This window comes from Ranitomeya variabilis, chromosome 4 (genome assembly GCF_051348905.1).
Source record: "Ranitomeya variabilis isolate aRanVar5 chromosome 4, aRanVar5.hap1, whole genome shotgun sequence".
In the NCBI taxonomy this organism is placed as follows: domain Eukaryota; kingdom Metazoa; phylum Chordata; class Amphibia; order Anura; family Dendrobatidae; genus Ranitomeya; species Ranitomeya variabilis.
In genome coordinates, this window is record NC_135235.1 from 308188968 (window position 1) to 308206794 (window position 17827).

The window sequence follows — 17827 nt, forward strand, 5'->3', positions numbered from 1 at the left end:
CAGGCTGTATCCAAGGAAATATTTGGACATATGCACAGTCCCAAATAATAACATTGATCCGAGTGCACCTGCCCTAAAATGTTGCTATTCACTGCGTTTTTTTGCTACATTTTCAGGTGGATTACATGTGTGATCTGTCTATGACACATGTTAGTAAAGTTAGTTTTATTCATCACAAAAACGTGCAAAAATGCAAAGCAGGTGTTATGCTGTGTTTTTAGGTTTTTGAAAATAAAAAATGCTGCAAAATGTTGACATGCTGCAGATTTTCAAAAACACTGCAGTGCTCAAATTCAGTATAAAAAAGCTGCGCATGCATGGGATTTCTAAAATTTCATAAAACACGATTTTTTTTCTACCCCCACCAAAAAATGCACCAAAAAAACAGCAAAAACGCAACATGTGAACATAACCTAATTAAAAAAAAGTCACAACATTTTTACAATTTTCACTTTGCGCATTAAAGTAAATAGTAAAATAATACTTCTAGTTCTTTAGAGATCACTTTTCAACAGTCATCTCATTATCAAAACAGGCAGGATTCCAACCAGAGATGTAACTATAATATGTGCAGGGGTTGCAATCGCACCCAGGTCCTGGAGCCCAAAGGGACCCAAAAAGTCCCATTGGTCTAAAATTAAAAGGCATCACTATTAAAGACTTGCAATAATTGGGGATAATTGGAGCTTTTGCGTTCAGGCACATGAGCTTTTTCATTGTGGGTTACAATAAAATGTAACAGCTATATATAATATGTATTGTATTTTTCACAATAAGTGACGGTCACAGCTCACCTCCTCCCCCTTCCTACACAATGTTCTCTACAACCTATAAAGGGCAATGTATCAAATGTATCAAAGTGCAGTCTATTGTCTTTAACTGCTGCTAACAGAACCTTAGACAAGATGTCATCCCCCCTTATAATATACAAAATATAAAATAACAATCCGAAGATTAGAAAAAAATGACTATGCCTCTTCATGTGGTTTTAATTATTACAAAATATCAGTGATAATTGCTAATGGATCATGAAAAAAGTATAAAATAGGTATGATATGGATGGCCACCGCCGGCTGAGCTCTCGTGTTATAGTTTTCATTCATAAATTGTGTAAATAACATAGATAAAATAAATAATATTTATGGAAAGGCAATAAACTGGAGTGTGAAGGATTTACAGCTTTCTTCCAATAACCACAACCTTCTTTATAAAAGAGGCTTTATTTAATTACCAATATATAAAACAATGGTCAATAGTCGCCACCACCACAGTGTCTGCCATGAGAATTTTCTTCCTCTAAGTTCCTTAGGTTTTTTTCCGAACACAGCAAATCCCCGGTGCCGTATATCAGCAGCCAAGGAGCACTTATTACTTCCAAGATCTTCTTTTATACCTATCATTGACACATTTAATTCATTAGCTACAAAATCCACAAGTAAATGTTTGCAGGTCATAAACCATCTAAGGAGATCCAGCCTCTGGCAATAAAACGTGAAAAATTATGCTTCGCTAAATAGAGGATATTGCTTCTCGTTCCCGACTTTTTCCAGACCCCGCTGCTTTTCATCATAAATTTCTTTAGCGCTTTTTTTTTTCCTCGCGGTAATTTCATTTTGCTTGTGGTTTCTTTCTTCCAGGCCACAGAATGGTTCCATGATACTGTACAATCGGAAGAAGGTGAAATACCGGAAAGATGGATATTGCTGGAAAAAGAGGAAAGACGGGAAAACAACACGGGAAGATCATATGAAACTCAAGGTCCAAGGAGTGGAGGTAGCTGATTTGATCCATTTTTGGTTTTATTGGAGATGGTCAATGTAACTGGTGCTCTGTGGCGCTATATGGCGATATTTTCTTTTCTATTTTTCTAGGCTTTGGAAAACATTGCAAACAGTTACAAGTGATTGATAAATCTGCAGTTTTCTATTTTCAATCTGTAAATATTTACTGCTTATAAATCTAAATAAACTTTACCCAATCTAATGTAATGTATGGAATTAGATTGGATTAATAAATTGAATATTTTTTCCAGGATGAGAAAATAAGTCATTTTCTGACACAGTGCCACCCTTTTCCATAGACTATGCCTAATATTTTAATTCAGACCCATTAATTTGAAAAGCGATGAACTGTAATACCAGACATAGCCTTATTGAGAAAAGTGGCGCTGTTTGGAAAAAAACGCAGATTCCTTTATCCTATGATGGACACTTCCTTTAACCTATATTATTCTACAAAAAAAATTAGATAAATCCATAAATAATAAAAGACGCTTTCTCACAAATATAATGCTAAGGAAAATATAATGTGCTAGTATGTGGCATAAGGGACTCACTAGGACTCTTATTAATATGCCGCTTGGCTAGTTTATTGATTGCAGCTAAAATGCTTTGTTTGGTGCAGACAGAGAAAGTGTCGAATGCCCTACATTGACTCTAAGACTATGTTCACAAGTTGCGTTTTTTGCTGCGGTTTTTTTCTTGGCAGTAAAGAAGCTACAGAAAAAAAGCAGGATTTGCTTTTATTTTCTAGAGGTTTTTTTCAGCATTTTTGCTGCGTTTTTGTCATGCTACGTTTTTCTCTTGTGCATGCTGATGAAGTTTAGTGACGACAAAGAAAACAAATCATATTCTAATTCATAAGGTTTTGGCAGAAAAGACACAGCAAAACCTGATACCTGCTTTTTATTCAGCGTTTTTTCACCACCCATTACGTTCAACGGGTGAAAAACGCTGAAAAAATACTGAAAGAGGTGACATGTTCTATTCTGCAAAAAAACAAGCAAAGCAGAAAACAAAGAGGACAAAAAAAATGTGTGCGCATGAGTTTCTGAAATCTCATAGACTTTGCTGATACTATGAACCGCGGTTGAAAATTTGCATAACAAAAAGCATACAAAAAAAAGCAGCAAAAACGCCTGGTGTGAACATAGTTTAAGGATCATGGCATCAGACTTCAATGATCTTAGTGATTCCTTAGAAACTTCTTTAAAAAATATATGTACTATCGGTGTTTGATCACTTTTTGGGTGGAAATGATCCAGTAATATTTTCATATAAATTCATGTTTGCTGTCATTGGTCTTCAGGGGTCCAGTTTGCATTCTGCTGCTCTTGGCAGACATGGACACAATAGAACTGCAATATCCCAATCCCGTTAATGTATCTATGTCCCAGGCTGTCTGCTGTATTTATTTATATTGACTGTCAAGAAGGTGGAGAAGATAGCTGCTTCCTCCAACATTGATGCCACCACTAAACTTTTCCCAGGATTCTTTAGACAAAAAAAATGGTCGCCTTTTAGGCAATAAATCAGAGATCTATGGTCTGTCTATGTCTTATGGACCAGAGTGACCAGGTTTCTGGAAATTACAGATGTTTTTGTTCCATTGATGAACAAATAAACTTTAGCTCACTAGCATCAAATCATGTTTTGTGCTCCACAAGTAGAAGTTAAATTATGCATATATCTGAGCAATCAGAAAGATGGAAGGAGGAGCGTTCGGTGATTGATTGAGAGTCCCGAGAGAGAGAAGAAAAGCTATTAGGTGACACAAGTGATAGAGAAATTAACGCTATGCAAACAATAATAATAATAAATAATATTATTGTTTATATAGAGAACACATTCCTCCACATCAGTTTACAATTGATGCTGCCAGTGGATCAACAAATCAGATCACACGCACCCATCTAGGTCTACGGGTGCGGGTAAAACATTGGACTGCACTCTGATGTCATCCAAGTGCAGTCCAATTTCCACTGACACAGATAATTGAGAAGATGGAGAAATTAAGTTCTCCATTTTCTCCGCACATGTTACTCGGTTCTCTGATCTGCTCTGCTCAGAGTTTGAGCTGAGTGTCTTTACCATATTTGATCTGATTCTCTCAGAAGAAAGAATCATCGCTGAGGACATCAAGTGTGTGGGACACTGATCATTGAAAGGACCAAGAGGAAAAATTATTATAGAGAAGTTATCTGATGAGATAGGCCTGTGTAAAGAGATTTGTTTTTATGGCACTTCTTATACAGTGGATGCTGAGAATTAATTTGAAAGTCTTGGGAAGCGGATTCCAGAGCACTGTTGCAGCACAAGAAAAGTCTTGGACACAGGAGTGAAAGGTTCAATCTATGGAGGAAGTTAGTCTTATATCATTACCAGAATGGAAAACACAGGTAGGGTAGAAGATAGAGATGAGGGAGGAGATGTAGGGTGGTGCAACACCGTAGAGAGGATGGGTAGGATGGTAGACAGAGATGAGGGAGGAGATGAAGGATGGGGCAACACTGTAGAGAGGATGGGTAGGATAGTAGACAGAGATGAGGGAGGAGATGTAGGGTGGTGCAGCACTGTAGAGAGGATGGGTAAGATGGCAGACAGAGATGAGCGAGAAGATGTAGGACAGTGCAGCACTGTAGAGAGCATGGAGAGTAGACAGAGATGAGGGAGGAGATGTAGGACAGTGCAGCACTGTGGGGAGCATGGATAGTAGACAGAGATGAGGGAGGAGATGTAGAGCAGTGCAGAACTGTGGAGAGCATGCATACTAGACAGAGATGAGGGAGGAGATGTAGGGTGGTGCAGCACTGTGGAGAGCATGGCTAGTAGACAGAGATGAGGGAGGAGATGTAAAGTGGGTGCAGCACTGTGGAGAGCAATGGGTAGTGGACAGATGTGAGGGAGGAGATGTAGAACAGTGCAGCACTGTGAAGAGCATGGGTAGTAGACAGAGATGAGGTAGGAGATGTAGGGTGGTGCAGCACTGTGGAGAGCATGGCTAGTAGACAGAGATGAGGGAGGAGATGTAGGAGAGTTCAGCACTGTGGAGAGCATGCATTGTAGACAGAGATGAGGGAGCAGATGTAGAGCGGTGCAGCACTGTGGAGAGCATGGGTAGTAGACAGAGATGAGGGAGGAGATGTAGGAGAGTTCAGCACTGTGGAGAGCATGCATTGTAGACAGAGATGAGGGAGCAGATGTAGAGCGGTGCAGCACTGTGGAGAGCATGGGTAGTAGACAGAGATGAGGGAGGAGATGTAGGAGAGTTCAGCACTGTGGAGAGCATGGCTAGTAGACAGAGATGAGGGAGGAGATGTAGAGTGGGTGCAGCACTGTGGAGAGCAATGGGTAGTAGACAGATGTGAGGGAAGAGATGTAGAACAGTGCAGCACTGTGAAGAGCATGGGTAGTAGACAGAGATGAGGTAGGAGATGTAGGGTGGTGCAGCACTGTGGAGAGCATGGCTAGTAGACAGAGATGAGGGAGGAAATGTAGGAAACTTTCAGCACTGTGGAGGGCATGCATAGTAGACAGAGATGAGGGAGGAGATGTAGGATGGGGCAACACTGTAGAGAGGATGGGTAGGATAGTAGACAGGGATGAAGGAGGAGATGTAGGGTGGTGCAGCACTGTAGAGAGGATGGGTAAGATGGCAGACAGAGATGAGCGAGAAGATGTAGGACACTGCAGCACTGTGGAGAGCATGGAGAGTAGACAGAGATGAGGGAGGAGATATAGGACAGTGCAGCACTGTGGAGAGCATGGATAGTAGACAGAGATGAGGGAGGAGATGTAGAGCAGTGCAGAACTGTGGAGAGCATGCATACTAGACAGAGATGAGGGAGGAGATGTAGGGTGGTGCAGCACTGTGGAGAGCATGGCTAGTAGACAGAGATGAGAGAGGAGATGTAGAGTGGGTGCAGCACTGTGGAGAGCATGGGTAGTAGACAGAGATGAGGGAGGAGATGTAGGGTCGAGCAGCACTGTGGAGAGCATGAATACTAGACAAAGTTGAGGGATGAGATGTAGGGTGGTGCAGCACTGTGGAGAGCATGGATAGTAGACAGAGATGAGGGAGGAGATGTAGAGTGGGTGCAGCACTGTGGAGAGCATGGGTAGTAGACAGAGATGAGGGAGGAGATGTAGGGTCGAGCAGCACTGTGGAGAGCATGAATAGTAGACAGAGATGAGGGAGATGTAGTGTGGTGCAGCACTGTGGAGAGCATGGATAGTAGACAGAGATGAGGGAGGAGATGTAGGACAGTGCAGCACTGTGGAGGGCATGCATAGTAGACAGAGATGAGGGAGGAGATGTAGCACGGCGCAGCACTGTGGAGAGCATGGGTAGTAGACAGATGTGAGGGAGGAGATGTAGGACAGTGCAGCACTGTGGAGAGCATGGATAGTAGACAAAGATGAGGGAGGAGATGTAGGGTGGTGCAGCACTGTGGAGAGCATGGATAGTAGACAGAGATGAGGGAGGAGATATAGGGTGGTGCAGCACTGTGGAGACCATGGATAGTAGACAGAGATGAGGGAGGAGATATAGGGTGGTGCAGCACTGTGGAGACCATGGATAGTAGACACAGATGAGGGTGGAGATGAAGTGTGGTGCAGCACTGTGGAGAGCATGGATAGTAGACAGAGATGAGGGAAGAGATGTAGAGCAGAGCAGCACTGTGGAGAGCATGGATATTAGACAGAGATGAGAGAGGAAATGTAGAGCAGTGCAGCACTGTGGAGAGCATGGATAGTAGACACAGATGAGGAATGATATGTAGTGAGGTGTAGCACTGTAGAGAAGATGGGTAGGATGGTAGACAGAAATGAGAGAGTAGACATAGGTCAGTGCAGCACTGTGGAGCATGGGTAGGATAGTAGACAGATATGAGGGAGTAGATGTAGGGAGGTGCAGCACTGTGGGGAGAAAGGGTGGACTGCAGAGATGAGGGAGGAGATATAGTGCAGTGCAACAATGGAAAAGACAATTATGGCAGTAGAAAGGTGGTAGACAGAGATGAGACGGGGGAGATGTGGGGCAGTGCAGCTCTGCACGGAGGAAAGGTGATAGACAGAGGTGAGGGTGGAGATATAAGGCGGAGCAGTACTGTGGAGTGTGGAGGAGTTAGTAGGTTAGTGTGATATGTTTATGTTGTATTCTGATGTAGATAGACATCTAGTGCAGTGACTGTACAGGGTCCAGACATTGATGTAGTGCCTGACATTGGGATGAAGCAATATGGTAAACCATAATTGTCAGACAGTTACTGAAATTAAAGGCAAGGTATATATGGAGCACAAGACACTGAGTTTACAAATCGAAGCTTCAGCAGATATATTCCTATGCAATGTGACACTGCCCAGTGTCAGATTATGTAGGGGCACATCTCTTTGACAAGTCAAATGATAACATATCCTTTTGTTAGTTTACTCTTAAATATTCAGGAGAAATGACAGAATGGCATAACTCGGAGTTTCAAGAAAAGATGCCCAAATATCTCACCTGGAATACAAATATTTACTGATACTGACATTCCAGCTACACTGTACATGGACAGATTTTAGCTTTACATTTACGAAAGTGTGGATGGTGTGGACTGGTAACCCTACCACCACTGACCTTAACATGGATCAGATACTGGGTGTATCCCTTATGAAAGATTTCATGTGCACAAGCCAGTAGTAGTGTTACTACATGAATGTACATGACGTCAAATCTTATACGCAGTAAATATTTACTATACATTATGTGGAACCTATTTTGCGTGGAAAACACAAATTCTAATTTCATTGCAGGAACAAATATATAAATATGCATTATATCATGTCGATGAGTAATTTTGTGACATTACATCTTTGTGACATGTATTTTGGAGTCTTCTATTGGCGTGGTGACTGCATCCATCTGTTCTTCCAGTATCATGGCTGATATGAATATTTTCTGTGTATTGGATGTCTTGGTTAAGTTGATTCTTTTTATAATTTTGTATGTAATCAGGGTTCAATATTGTAAACCCTGATGTAACATAATACATGATTAACTAGTGTGGGGAGATTCAGGGTTCAATATTGTAAACCCTGATGTAACATAATACATGATTTACTAGTGTGGGGAGATTCAGGGTTCAATATTGTAAACCCTGATGTAACATAATACATGATTTACTAGTGTGGGGAGATTCAGGGGTCAATATTGTAAACCCTGATGTAACATAATACATGATTTACTAGTGTGGGGAGATAAGTTAAGTCAAATTTGCTATTTAATGGAAGTTGAATCATCCTACCCTGACTATGGGCAGCATATTTTTGAACAGGTTCCTTCATTTGATATATTCTACTGTAAAAGGCTGTGGTTTTATAGAGAAAATATGATCTAAAAAGGAGCTAGAAAATAGTCATCCGGGTGCCTCCTTACTGGCTTCTCCCTGCCCAGCTCAGCTTGATTGACAGGTCTTTCCTTACTTGTGTCATTAAGCTGAGACATGTAAAGACACGCCTACGAGGGACCCTCTTCACCCCCAGTTGACTGTTCCTCTTGCTCCTGGATCCTTTCTAAAATATATTTTTCCTGATTCACTGCAAAATTCTGGAATGCAACATAGATGCCGACAATGACGGAGCCTGTCCCTGATTCACGTTTTAAGCTGCAACACCAATGGATAAAAAATGTGCCATTTTTGGAAAATAAGTGAACCCTTTTTCTGATCTCAGACAACCCCTTCAATAGATTTTTATAATGTAAATTTGTCATATTTGCTGAACCCAAATCCGATTGCAGCCATCTTTGCACTGGTGGCGTTACCTTCCTGCCTGGTACTTTATCGGCTTCTCACTTTGTGTTTTAAGTCACATAATTTATATCATTTTTTTTACTGTGCTACGTTGAATTTCCTCTCTGAAAAATGTATGTCGAGTCCCACTGTGTTGCGTCAAAATGAGTTATGCAGGTAACAGCGCCTTTGATTTACACTCTTTTCCTTATATATAAGAGATGAATGTCACGCTGATTCGGTGATACAATTTAAAGGTAAAACGCAGATACAAGCGAGCGCTTAGCTCACCATTTTTTTTAAATGCATCGTATTAAACTTGTGCATTGTTTTTTTTTTTTAAATCTGCTTTTCAAAGACAATCTCCTACTGTGGAGGTGCCTTTCATGAAGCTGTGATATACAGCCATCCTAGAACACAGCCCGAGGACAGAGCAGTGCGCGCTTTCTGCCAGCTTGTTTTATTCATACACATTGGTAAAGTAAGCTCAGGTTGGTATTAACAGACTATGTAATGTGCGGGTAGAGGGTAGGAGGGCTCGTGTACCCTTATTTTAATACGTTTATATGTCATTTTAGTTATAATTTTATTTAGCATTTTTATATCTAAAATCATCATGAGAATTTTTAGTGCCAAAATTAGGATTTTGAAACTGATTGGCTAAGGTAGGCTCATGTATGGAACGTGCTTAGAGTCCCAGCCCAGGTTGGGCTCATACTCGTTGTTTGTTAGCGAGAACCTATGCAGAACTTCTGTCCTTAGTGTATGTGCACACACCGCCTTTTTTCTGAAGGATTTCCTAGTATCAGCAAAGTGAATGAGATCCCTCAAGTCTCATGCACACGTTTATTTTTTCCTTGCAGATCTAAATCTGCAGCATGTCAATTTTTTTTTTAGCATTTTTCCCTGAAGATTTCACTCATACAAATGAATGGGGAACAATCCACAACCAAACAAAACACATGTTTAAAAAAAAAAAAAAAAAGTACCAAAAAAGTGACAAATATACATGTATTTTACCGGCTGTACCCCCCTGTATATGTGAACATGTGCACATACCTTTATACATACCTGCAGGCTTGGACTGGCCCATCAGAGAGCAGGAGAATCCTCCGGTGGGCCATCACCCACTTAAATGAGCAGTACTTGACACAACATGTACAGGCAAAGCCAACATCTTTTTAATTTAACAATCAACCCAAACCCCAAATTCAGACTTTTTTAGCCCACTAAAAATGAGCCCCAGATTTGCGCTTTTAGGGTTTGCATAAATTACACCACCTTTTCAGCTCCGGTTGCAGATTTGTCCGAGCAAAACCGAACTGTTGCCTTTAAATAAGCGCAACTGAGGGGTGAGGAATTGGTCAAAGAAACACGGAAATGGCATGAAAAATTCCACCGAGAACTTGCATCATAGTGGTCTTTTTCCTGTAGCCCACTCTTCTCTATCTAATGATGTCCATGGCATTCGGCTCATGCTTTTCAATAGCCAAATAGAATTTTGGGTGCCAATCAATGTTTACAATCACATCTACCAAGGCTGAATACTTTTATAGAAGCTGATGCCCCTAGAATAAGAAATATTTTACTAACTGATGTGTGTTTAGCAGAAGGTCCAAAACTTGGTGGACCCCATTTTTTACTTTTTCATATCCTTCCTTAAATGTGATTACTGGTATGCCACATTGAGGGGTCTATCTAACCATTTTGATTTTTGAAATAAATAGTGAAATAGCTGCTTCTATGCCAACATGCTTAACCCCGCCGTTCTACTTAAATTTAAGGATAGGTTTGTGCTCCCTGTGTCGAATGCTGCTTTATAAAAAAGTTTGCAAAACTTTATATGATGTAAAGAAAAAATAAAGTAAATTCCACACAATTTTCCTAAAAAACAATGTTCATTTGCAGTTGATGGCTGGACCCACGGTGAATACTTGTGTTGTTTAGTGGCTTGAAATGCACATTAGCAGAGGGTCCTGGGAACACTTCCTACTAATTTACAGCAACTTTATTCTCCAAATCCTCATAAAAAATTCAAAGCTGGATCAGGCATTGTAATATCCATATGATTCCTGTAATGAAAAGGAACCGGCATTGTTCTATGTGGGTCTTACAAATGAAACCATTATAATTCATCCAAAAGAATGGTGGCGGAAGGTTGGCTGCTACTTTACTCTGTGCCCATTCTGACCCGGTGGTCTCCCGCTAATTATATGTATGCATGCAGAGATGTTTCTTTAGGATTATTCCTTAATTTGTCTTTGAATTTAAATATTCTCTTAGCGCATACTGACAATGTAATTAGCATATTCAGTCTTTTTGTGATTTTTTTTGTGTGCGTTCAGAGCTTTCAGACTTCCATTTTATAAACAGCTTATGGATATGCTGCATTGAGCCTTTAGCATTTACTCTTAGCCTTAAATCAATCATAGTCTATCAGCTCTCAAGAAATAATTAAAAACTGTGAATCCGCATCCAACTTTTCTTGGTTAGACCACCAACTTTTTTACAACTGGAACATAGGGTCCACGGTATAGACTACGGTCGACTTGGCCCACCAAGTAGCCAGAAAATCCATCCTATGGAACAATAACAGTCACCATAAATCCAGGAAAAAACATTGTGACTTACAGTAGTCTTTGGGGTCAATTATTTGATACTATGGTCTATTTGATTCACAAATATCCTGTGTGTAATGATAGCAACAAAGTTTATTATGGCCTTCCAAATCAGTGCCATCAAATCTAGTCTGCAAGACTTCTCTTGTGATGCACCGGTTCTCTGAAATGTGCTATCCTGAACAATCAGATTCAAGTCGCTTTAATTTTAGCCTCCAAAATTTGGACTTTCTTAGATCTAAATTTTGCTGATTCTTTTCATGGAAATTCAGCAAAATGTTGATCATTATTTTGCTGATTTGTAAAAGCCTGAGCCAGGGATGAAAAAAAGCTCACTTACTGCTTTTCTTTACTGCTGCCACAGCCCCCTGTCCAGTTCCTTTGGCCTCTTCTTTACACCTGCATCATACGCAACATCCCTTTTCTCTGATTTACCCAGAATCCTGGGTACAGAGTGAACATGAAGGAAGAGAATGTTGCACTGCAGAATGTTGCAGAAGTTGAATGTTGCACAGCAGAATGTTGCAGAAGTTGAATGTTGCACTGCAGAATGTTGCAGAAGTTGAATGTTGCACAGCAGAATGTTGCAGAACTTTAATGATGCACTGCAGAATGTTGCAGAAGTTGAATGTTGCACTGCAGAATGTTGCAGAAGTTGAATGTTGCACTGCAGAATGTTGCAGAAGTTAAATGTTGCACTGCAGAATGTTGCAGAAGTTGAATGTTGCATGGTAGAATGTTGCAGAAGTTGAATGTTGCGCAGCAGAATGTTGCAGAAGTTTAATGATTCACTGCAGAATGTTGCAGAAGTTGAATGTTGCACTGCAGAATGTTGGATAAGTTGAATGTTGCACTGCAGAATGTTGCAGAAGTTGAATGTTGCACAGCAGAATGTTGCAGAAGTTTAATGATGCACTGCAGAATGTTGCAGAAGTTGAATGTTGCACTGCAGAATGTTGCAGAAGTTGAATTTTGCACAGCAGAATGTTGCAGAAGTTGAATGTTGCACTGCAGAATGTTGCAGAAGTTGAATGTTGCACAGCAAAATGTTGCAGAAGTTGAATGTTGCACAGTAGAATGTTGCAGAAGTTGAATGTTGCACAGCAGAATGTTGCAGAAGTTGAATGTTGCACTACAGAATGTTGCAGAAGTTGAATGTTGCACTGCAGAATGTTGCAGAAGTTAAATGTTGCACTGCAGAATGTTGCAGAAGTTGAATGTTGCATGGTAGAATGTTGCAGAAGTTGAATTTTGCACAGCAGAATGTTGCAGAAGTTGAATGTTGCACTGCAGAATGTTGCAGAAGTTGAATGTTGCACAGCAAAATGTTGCAGAAGTTGAATGTTGCACAGTAGAATGTTGCAGAAGTTGAATGTTGCACAGCAGAATGTTGCAGAAGTTGAATGTTGCACTACAGAATGTTGCAGAAGTTGAATGTTGCACTGCAGAATGTTGCAGAAGTTGAATGTTGCACTGCAGAATGTTGCAGAAGTTGAATGTTGCACTGCAGAATGTTGCAGAAGTTGAATGTTGCACAGCAGAATGTTGCAGAAGTTTAATGATGCACTGCAGAATGTTGCAGAAGTTGAATGTTGCACTGCAGAATGTTGCAGAAGTTGAATGTTGCACTGCAGAATGTTGCAGAAGTTGAATGTTGCACAGCAGAATGATGCAGAAGTTGAATGTTGCACAGTAGAATGTTGCAGAAGTTGAATGTTGCACAGCAGAATGTTGCAGAAGTTGAATGTTGCACTGCAGAATGTTGCAGAAGTTGAATGTTGCACAGCAGAATGTTGCAGAAGTTTAATGATTCACTGCAGAATGTTGCAGAAGTTGAATGTTGCACTGCAGAATGTTGGATAAGTTGAATGTTGCACTGCAGAATGTTGCAGAAGTTGAATGTTGCACTGCAGAATGTTGCAGAAGTTGAATGTTGCACTGCAGAATGTTGCAGAAGTTGAATGTTGCACAGCAGAATGTTGCAGAACTTTAATGATGCACTGCAGAATGTTGCAGAAGTTGAATGTTGCACTGCAGAATGTTGCAGAAGTTGAATGTTGCACTGCAGAATGTTGCAGAAGTTAAATGTTGCACTGCAGAATGTTGCAGAAGTTGAATGTTGCATGGTAGAATGTTGCAGAAGTTTAATGATTCACTGCAGAATGTTGCAGAAGTTGAATGTTGCACTGCAGAATGTTGGATAAGTTGAATGTTGCACTGCAGAATGTTGCAGAAGTTGAATGTTGCACAGCAGAATGTTGCAGAAGTTTAATGATGCACTGCAGAATGTTGCAGAAGTTGAATGTTGCACTGCAGAATGTTGCAGAAGTTGAATTTTGCACAGCAGAATGTTGCAGAAGTTGAATGTTGCACTGCAGAATGTTGCAGAAGTTGAATGTTGCACAGCAAAATGTTGCAGAAGTTGAATGTTGCACAGTAGAATGTTGCAGAAGTTGAATGTTGCACAGCAGAATGTTGCAGAAGTTGAATGTTGCACTACAGAATGTTGCAGAAGTTGAATGTTGCACTGCAGAATGTTGCAGAAGTTAAATGTTGCACTGCAGAATGTTGCAGAAGTTGAATGTTGCATGGTAGAATGTTGCAGAAGTTGAATTTTGCACAGCAGAATGTTGCAGAAGTTGAATGTTGCACTGCAGAATGTTGCAGAAGTTGAATGTTGCACAGCAAAATGTTGCAGAAGTTGAATGTTGCACAGTAGAATGTTGCAGAAGTTGAATGTTGCACAGCAGAATGTTGCAGAAGTTGAATGTTGCACTACAGAATGTTGCAGAAGTTGAATGTTGCACTGCAGAATGTTGCAGAAGTTGAATGTTGCACTGCAGAATGTTGCAGAAGTTGAATGTTGCACTGCAGAATGTTGCAGAAGTTGAATGTTGCACAGCAGAATGTTGCAGAAGTTTAATGATGCACTGCAGAATGTTGCAGAAGTTGAATGTTGCACTGCAGAATGTTGCAGAAGTTGAATGTTGCACTGCAGAATGTTGCAGAAGTTGAATGTTGCACAGCAGAATGATGCAGAAGTTGAATGTTGCACAGTAGAATGTTGCAGAAGTTGAATGTTGCACAGCAGAATGTTGCAGAAGTTGAATGTTGCACTGCAGAATGTTGCAGAAGTTGAATGTTGCACAGCAGAATGTTGCAGAAGTTTAATGATTCACTGCAGAATGTTGCAGAAGTTGAATGTTGCACTGCAGAATGTTGGATAAGTTGAATGTTGCACTGCAGAATGTTGCAGAAGTTGAATGTTGCACTGCAGAATGTTGCAGAAGTTGAATGTTGCACAGCAGAATGTTGCAGAAGTTGAATGTTGCACTGCAGAATGTTGCAGAAGTTCAATGTTGCACTGCAGAATGTTGCAGAAGTTGAATGTTGCACAGTAGAATGTTGCAGAAGTTGAATGTTGCACAGCAGAATGTTGCAGAAGTTGAATGTTGCATGGCAGAATGTTGCAGAAGTTGAATGTTGCACTGCAGAATGTTGCAGTAGTTGAATGTTGCACAGCAGAATGTTGCAGAAGTTGAATGTTGCACTGCAGAATGTTGCAAAAGTTAAATGTTGCACTGCAGAATGTTGCAGAAGTTGAATATTGCATGGTAGAATGTTGCAGAAGTTGAATGTTGCACAGCAGAATGTTGCAGAAGTTTAATGATGCACTGCAGAATGTTGCAGAAGTTGAATGTTGCACTGCAGAATGTTGCAGAAGTTGAATGTTGCACAGCAGAATGTTGCAGAAGTTTAATGATGCACTGCAGAATGTTGCAGAAGTTGAATGTTGCACTGCAGAATGTTGCAGAAGTTAAATGTTGCACTGCAGAATGTTGCAGAAGTTGAATGTTGCATGGTAGAATGTTGCAGAAGTTGAATGTTGCACAGCAGAATGTTGCAGAAGTTTAATGATTCACTGCAGAATGTTGCAGAAGTTGAATGTTGCACTGCAGAATGTTGGATAAGTTGAATGTTGCACTGCAGAATGTTGCAGAAGTTGAATGTTGCACAGCAGAATGTTGCAGAAGTTTAATGATGCACTGCAGAATGTTGCAGAAGTTGAATGTTGCACTGCAGAATGTTGCAGAAGTTGAATTTTGCACAGCAGAATGTGGCAGAAGTTGAATGTTGCACTGCAGAATGTTGCAGAAGTTGAATGTTGCACAGCAAAATGTTGCAGAAGTTGAATGTTGCACAGTAGAATGTTGCAGAAGTTGAATGTTGCACAGCAGAATGTTGCAGAAGTTGAATGTTGCACTACAGAATGTTGCAGAAGTTGAATGTTGCACTGCAGAATGTTGCAGAAGTTGAATGTTGCACTGCAGAATGTTGCAGAAGTTGAATGTTGCACTGCAGAATGTTGCAGAAGTTGAATGTTGCACAGCAGAATGTTGCAGAAGTTTAATGATGCACTGCAGAATGTTGCAGAAGTTGAATGTTGCACTGCAGAATGTTGCAGAAGTTGAATGTTGCACTGCAGAATGTTGCAGAAGTTAAATGTTGCACTGCAGAATGTTGCAGAAGTTGAATGTTGCATGGTAGAATGTTGCAGAAGTTGAATGATTCACTGCAGAATGTTTCAGAAGTTGAATGTTGCACTGCAGAATGTTGGATAAGTTGAATGTTGCACTGCAGAATGCTGCAGAAGTTGAATGTTGCACTGCAGAATGTTGCAGAAGTTGAATGTTGCACTGCAGAATGTTGCAGAAGTTGAATGTTGCACTGCAGAATGTTGCAGAAGTTGAATGTTGCACTGCAGAATGTTGCAGAAGTTGAATGTTGCACTGCAGAATGTTGCAGAAGTTGAATGTTGCACAGCAGAATGTTGCAGAAGTTTAATGATGCACTGCAGAATGTTGCAGAAGTTGAATGTTGCACTGCAGAATGTTGCAGAAGTTGAATGTTGCACTGCAGAATGTTGCAGAAGTTGAATGTTGCACAGCAGAATGATGCAGAAGTTGAATGTTGCACAGTAGAATGTTGCAGAAGTTGAATGTTGCACAGCAGAATGTTGCAGAAGTTGAATGTTGCACTGCAGAATGTTGCAGAAGTTGAATGTTGCACAGCAGAATGTTGCAGAAGTTTAATGATTCACTGCAGAATGTTGCAGAAGTTGAATGTTGCACTGCAGAATGTTGGATAAGTTGAATGTTGCACTGCAGAATGTTGCAGAAGTTGAATGTTGCACTGCAGAATGTTGCAGAAGTTGAATGTTGCACAGCAGAATGTTGCAGAAGTTGAATGTTGCACTGCAGAATGTTGCAGAAGTTCAATGTTGCACAGCAGAATGTTGCAGAAGTTGAATGTTGCACAGTAGAATGTTGCAGAAGTTGAATGTTGCACAGCAGAATGTTGCAGAAGTTGAATGTTGCATGGCAGAATGTTGCAGAAGTTGAATGTTGCACTGCAGAATGTTGCAGTAGTTGAATGTTGCACAGCAGAATGTTGCAGAAGTTGAATGTTGCACTGCAGAATGTTGCAAAAGTTAAATGTTGCACTGCAGAATGTTGCAGAAGTTGAATATTGCATGGTAGAATGTTGCAGAAGTTGAATGTTGCACAGCAGAATGTTGCAGAAGTTTAATGATGCACTGCAGAATGTTGCAGAAGTTGAATGTTGCACTGCAGAATGTTGCAGAAGTTGAATGTTGCACAGCAGAATGTTGCAGAAGTTTAATGATGCACTGCAGAATGTTGCAGAAGTTGAATGTTGCACTGCAGAATGTTGCAGAAGTTAAATGTTGCACTGCAGAATGTTGCAGAAGTTGAATGTTGCATGGTAGAATGTTGCAGAAGTTGAATGTTGCACAGCAGAATGTTGCAGAAGTTTAATGATTCACTGCAGAATGTTGCAGAAGTTGAATGTTGCACTGCAGAATGTTGGATAAGTTGAATGTTGCACTGCAGAATGTTGCAGAAGTTGAATGTTGCACAGCAGAATGTTGCAGAAGTTTAATGATGCACTGCAGAATGTTGCAGAAGTTGAATGTTGCACTGCAGAATGTTGCAGAAGTTGAATTTTGCACAGCAGAATGTGGCAGAAGTTGAATGTTGCACTGCAGAATGTTGCAGAAGTTGAATGTTGCACAGCAAAATGTTGCAGAAGTTGAATGTTGCACAGTAGAATGTTGCAGAAGTTGAATGTTGCACAGCAGAATGTTGCAGAAGTTGAATGTTGCACTACAGAATGTTGCAGAAGTTGAATGTTGCACTGCAGAATGTTGCAGAAGTTGAATGTTGCACTGCAGAATGTTGCAGAAGTTGAATGTTGCACTGCAGAATGTTGCAGAAGTTGAATGTTGCACAGCAGAATGTTGCAGAAGTTTAATGATGCACTGCAGAATGTTGCAGAAGTTGAATGTTGCACTGCAGAATGTTGCAGAAGTTGAATGTTGCACTGCAGAATGTTGCAGAAGTTAAATGTTGCACTGCAGAATGTTGCAGAAGTTGAATGTTGCATGGTAGAATGTTGCAGAAGTTGAATGATTCACTGCAGAATGTTTCAGAAGTTGAATGTTGCACTGCAGAATGTTGGATAAGTTGAATGTTGCACTGCAGAATGCTGCAGAAGTTGAATGTTGCACAGCAGAATGTTGCAGAAGTTTAATGATGCACTGCAGAATGTTGCAGAAGTTGAATGTTGCACTGCA

General features: G+C 40.5%; 1 protein-coding gene across 7 annotated transcripts in view; it reads left to right on the forward strand.

The window, feature by feature from the left end:
* The window catches only part of CAMTA1 (calmodulin binding transcription activator 1), a 2053806-nt gene that overhangs the window by 729304 nt on the left and 1306675 nt on the right, over positions 1 to 17827 (forward strand). For all 7 annotated transcript variants that reach the window (XM_077250396.1, XM_077250399.1, XM_077250395.1 and 4 more), the window contains exon 4: positions 1638 to 1773. In XM_077250396.1, the coding sequence (XP_077106511.1) occupies positions 1638 to 1773 (136 nt within the window). The remainder of the gene's footprint in view (positions 1 to 1637; positions 1774 to 17827) is intronic.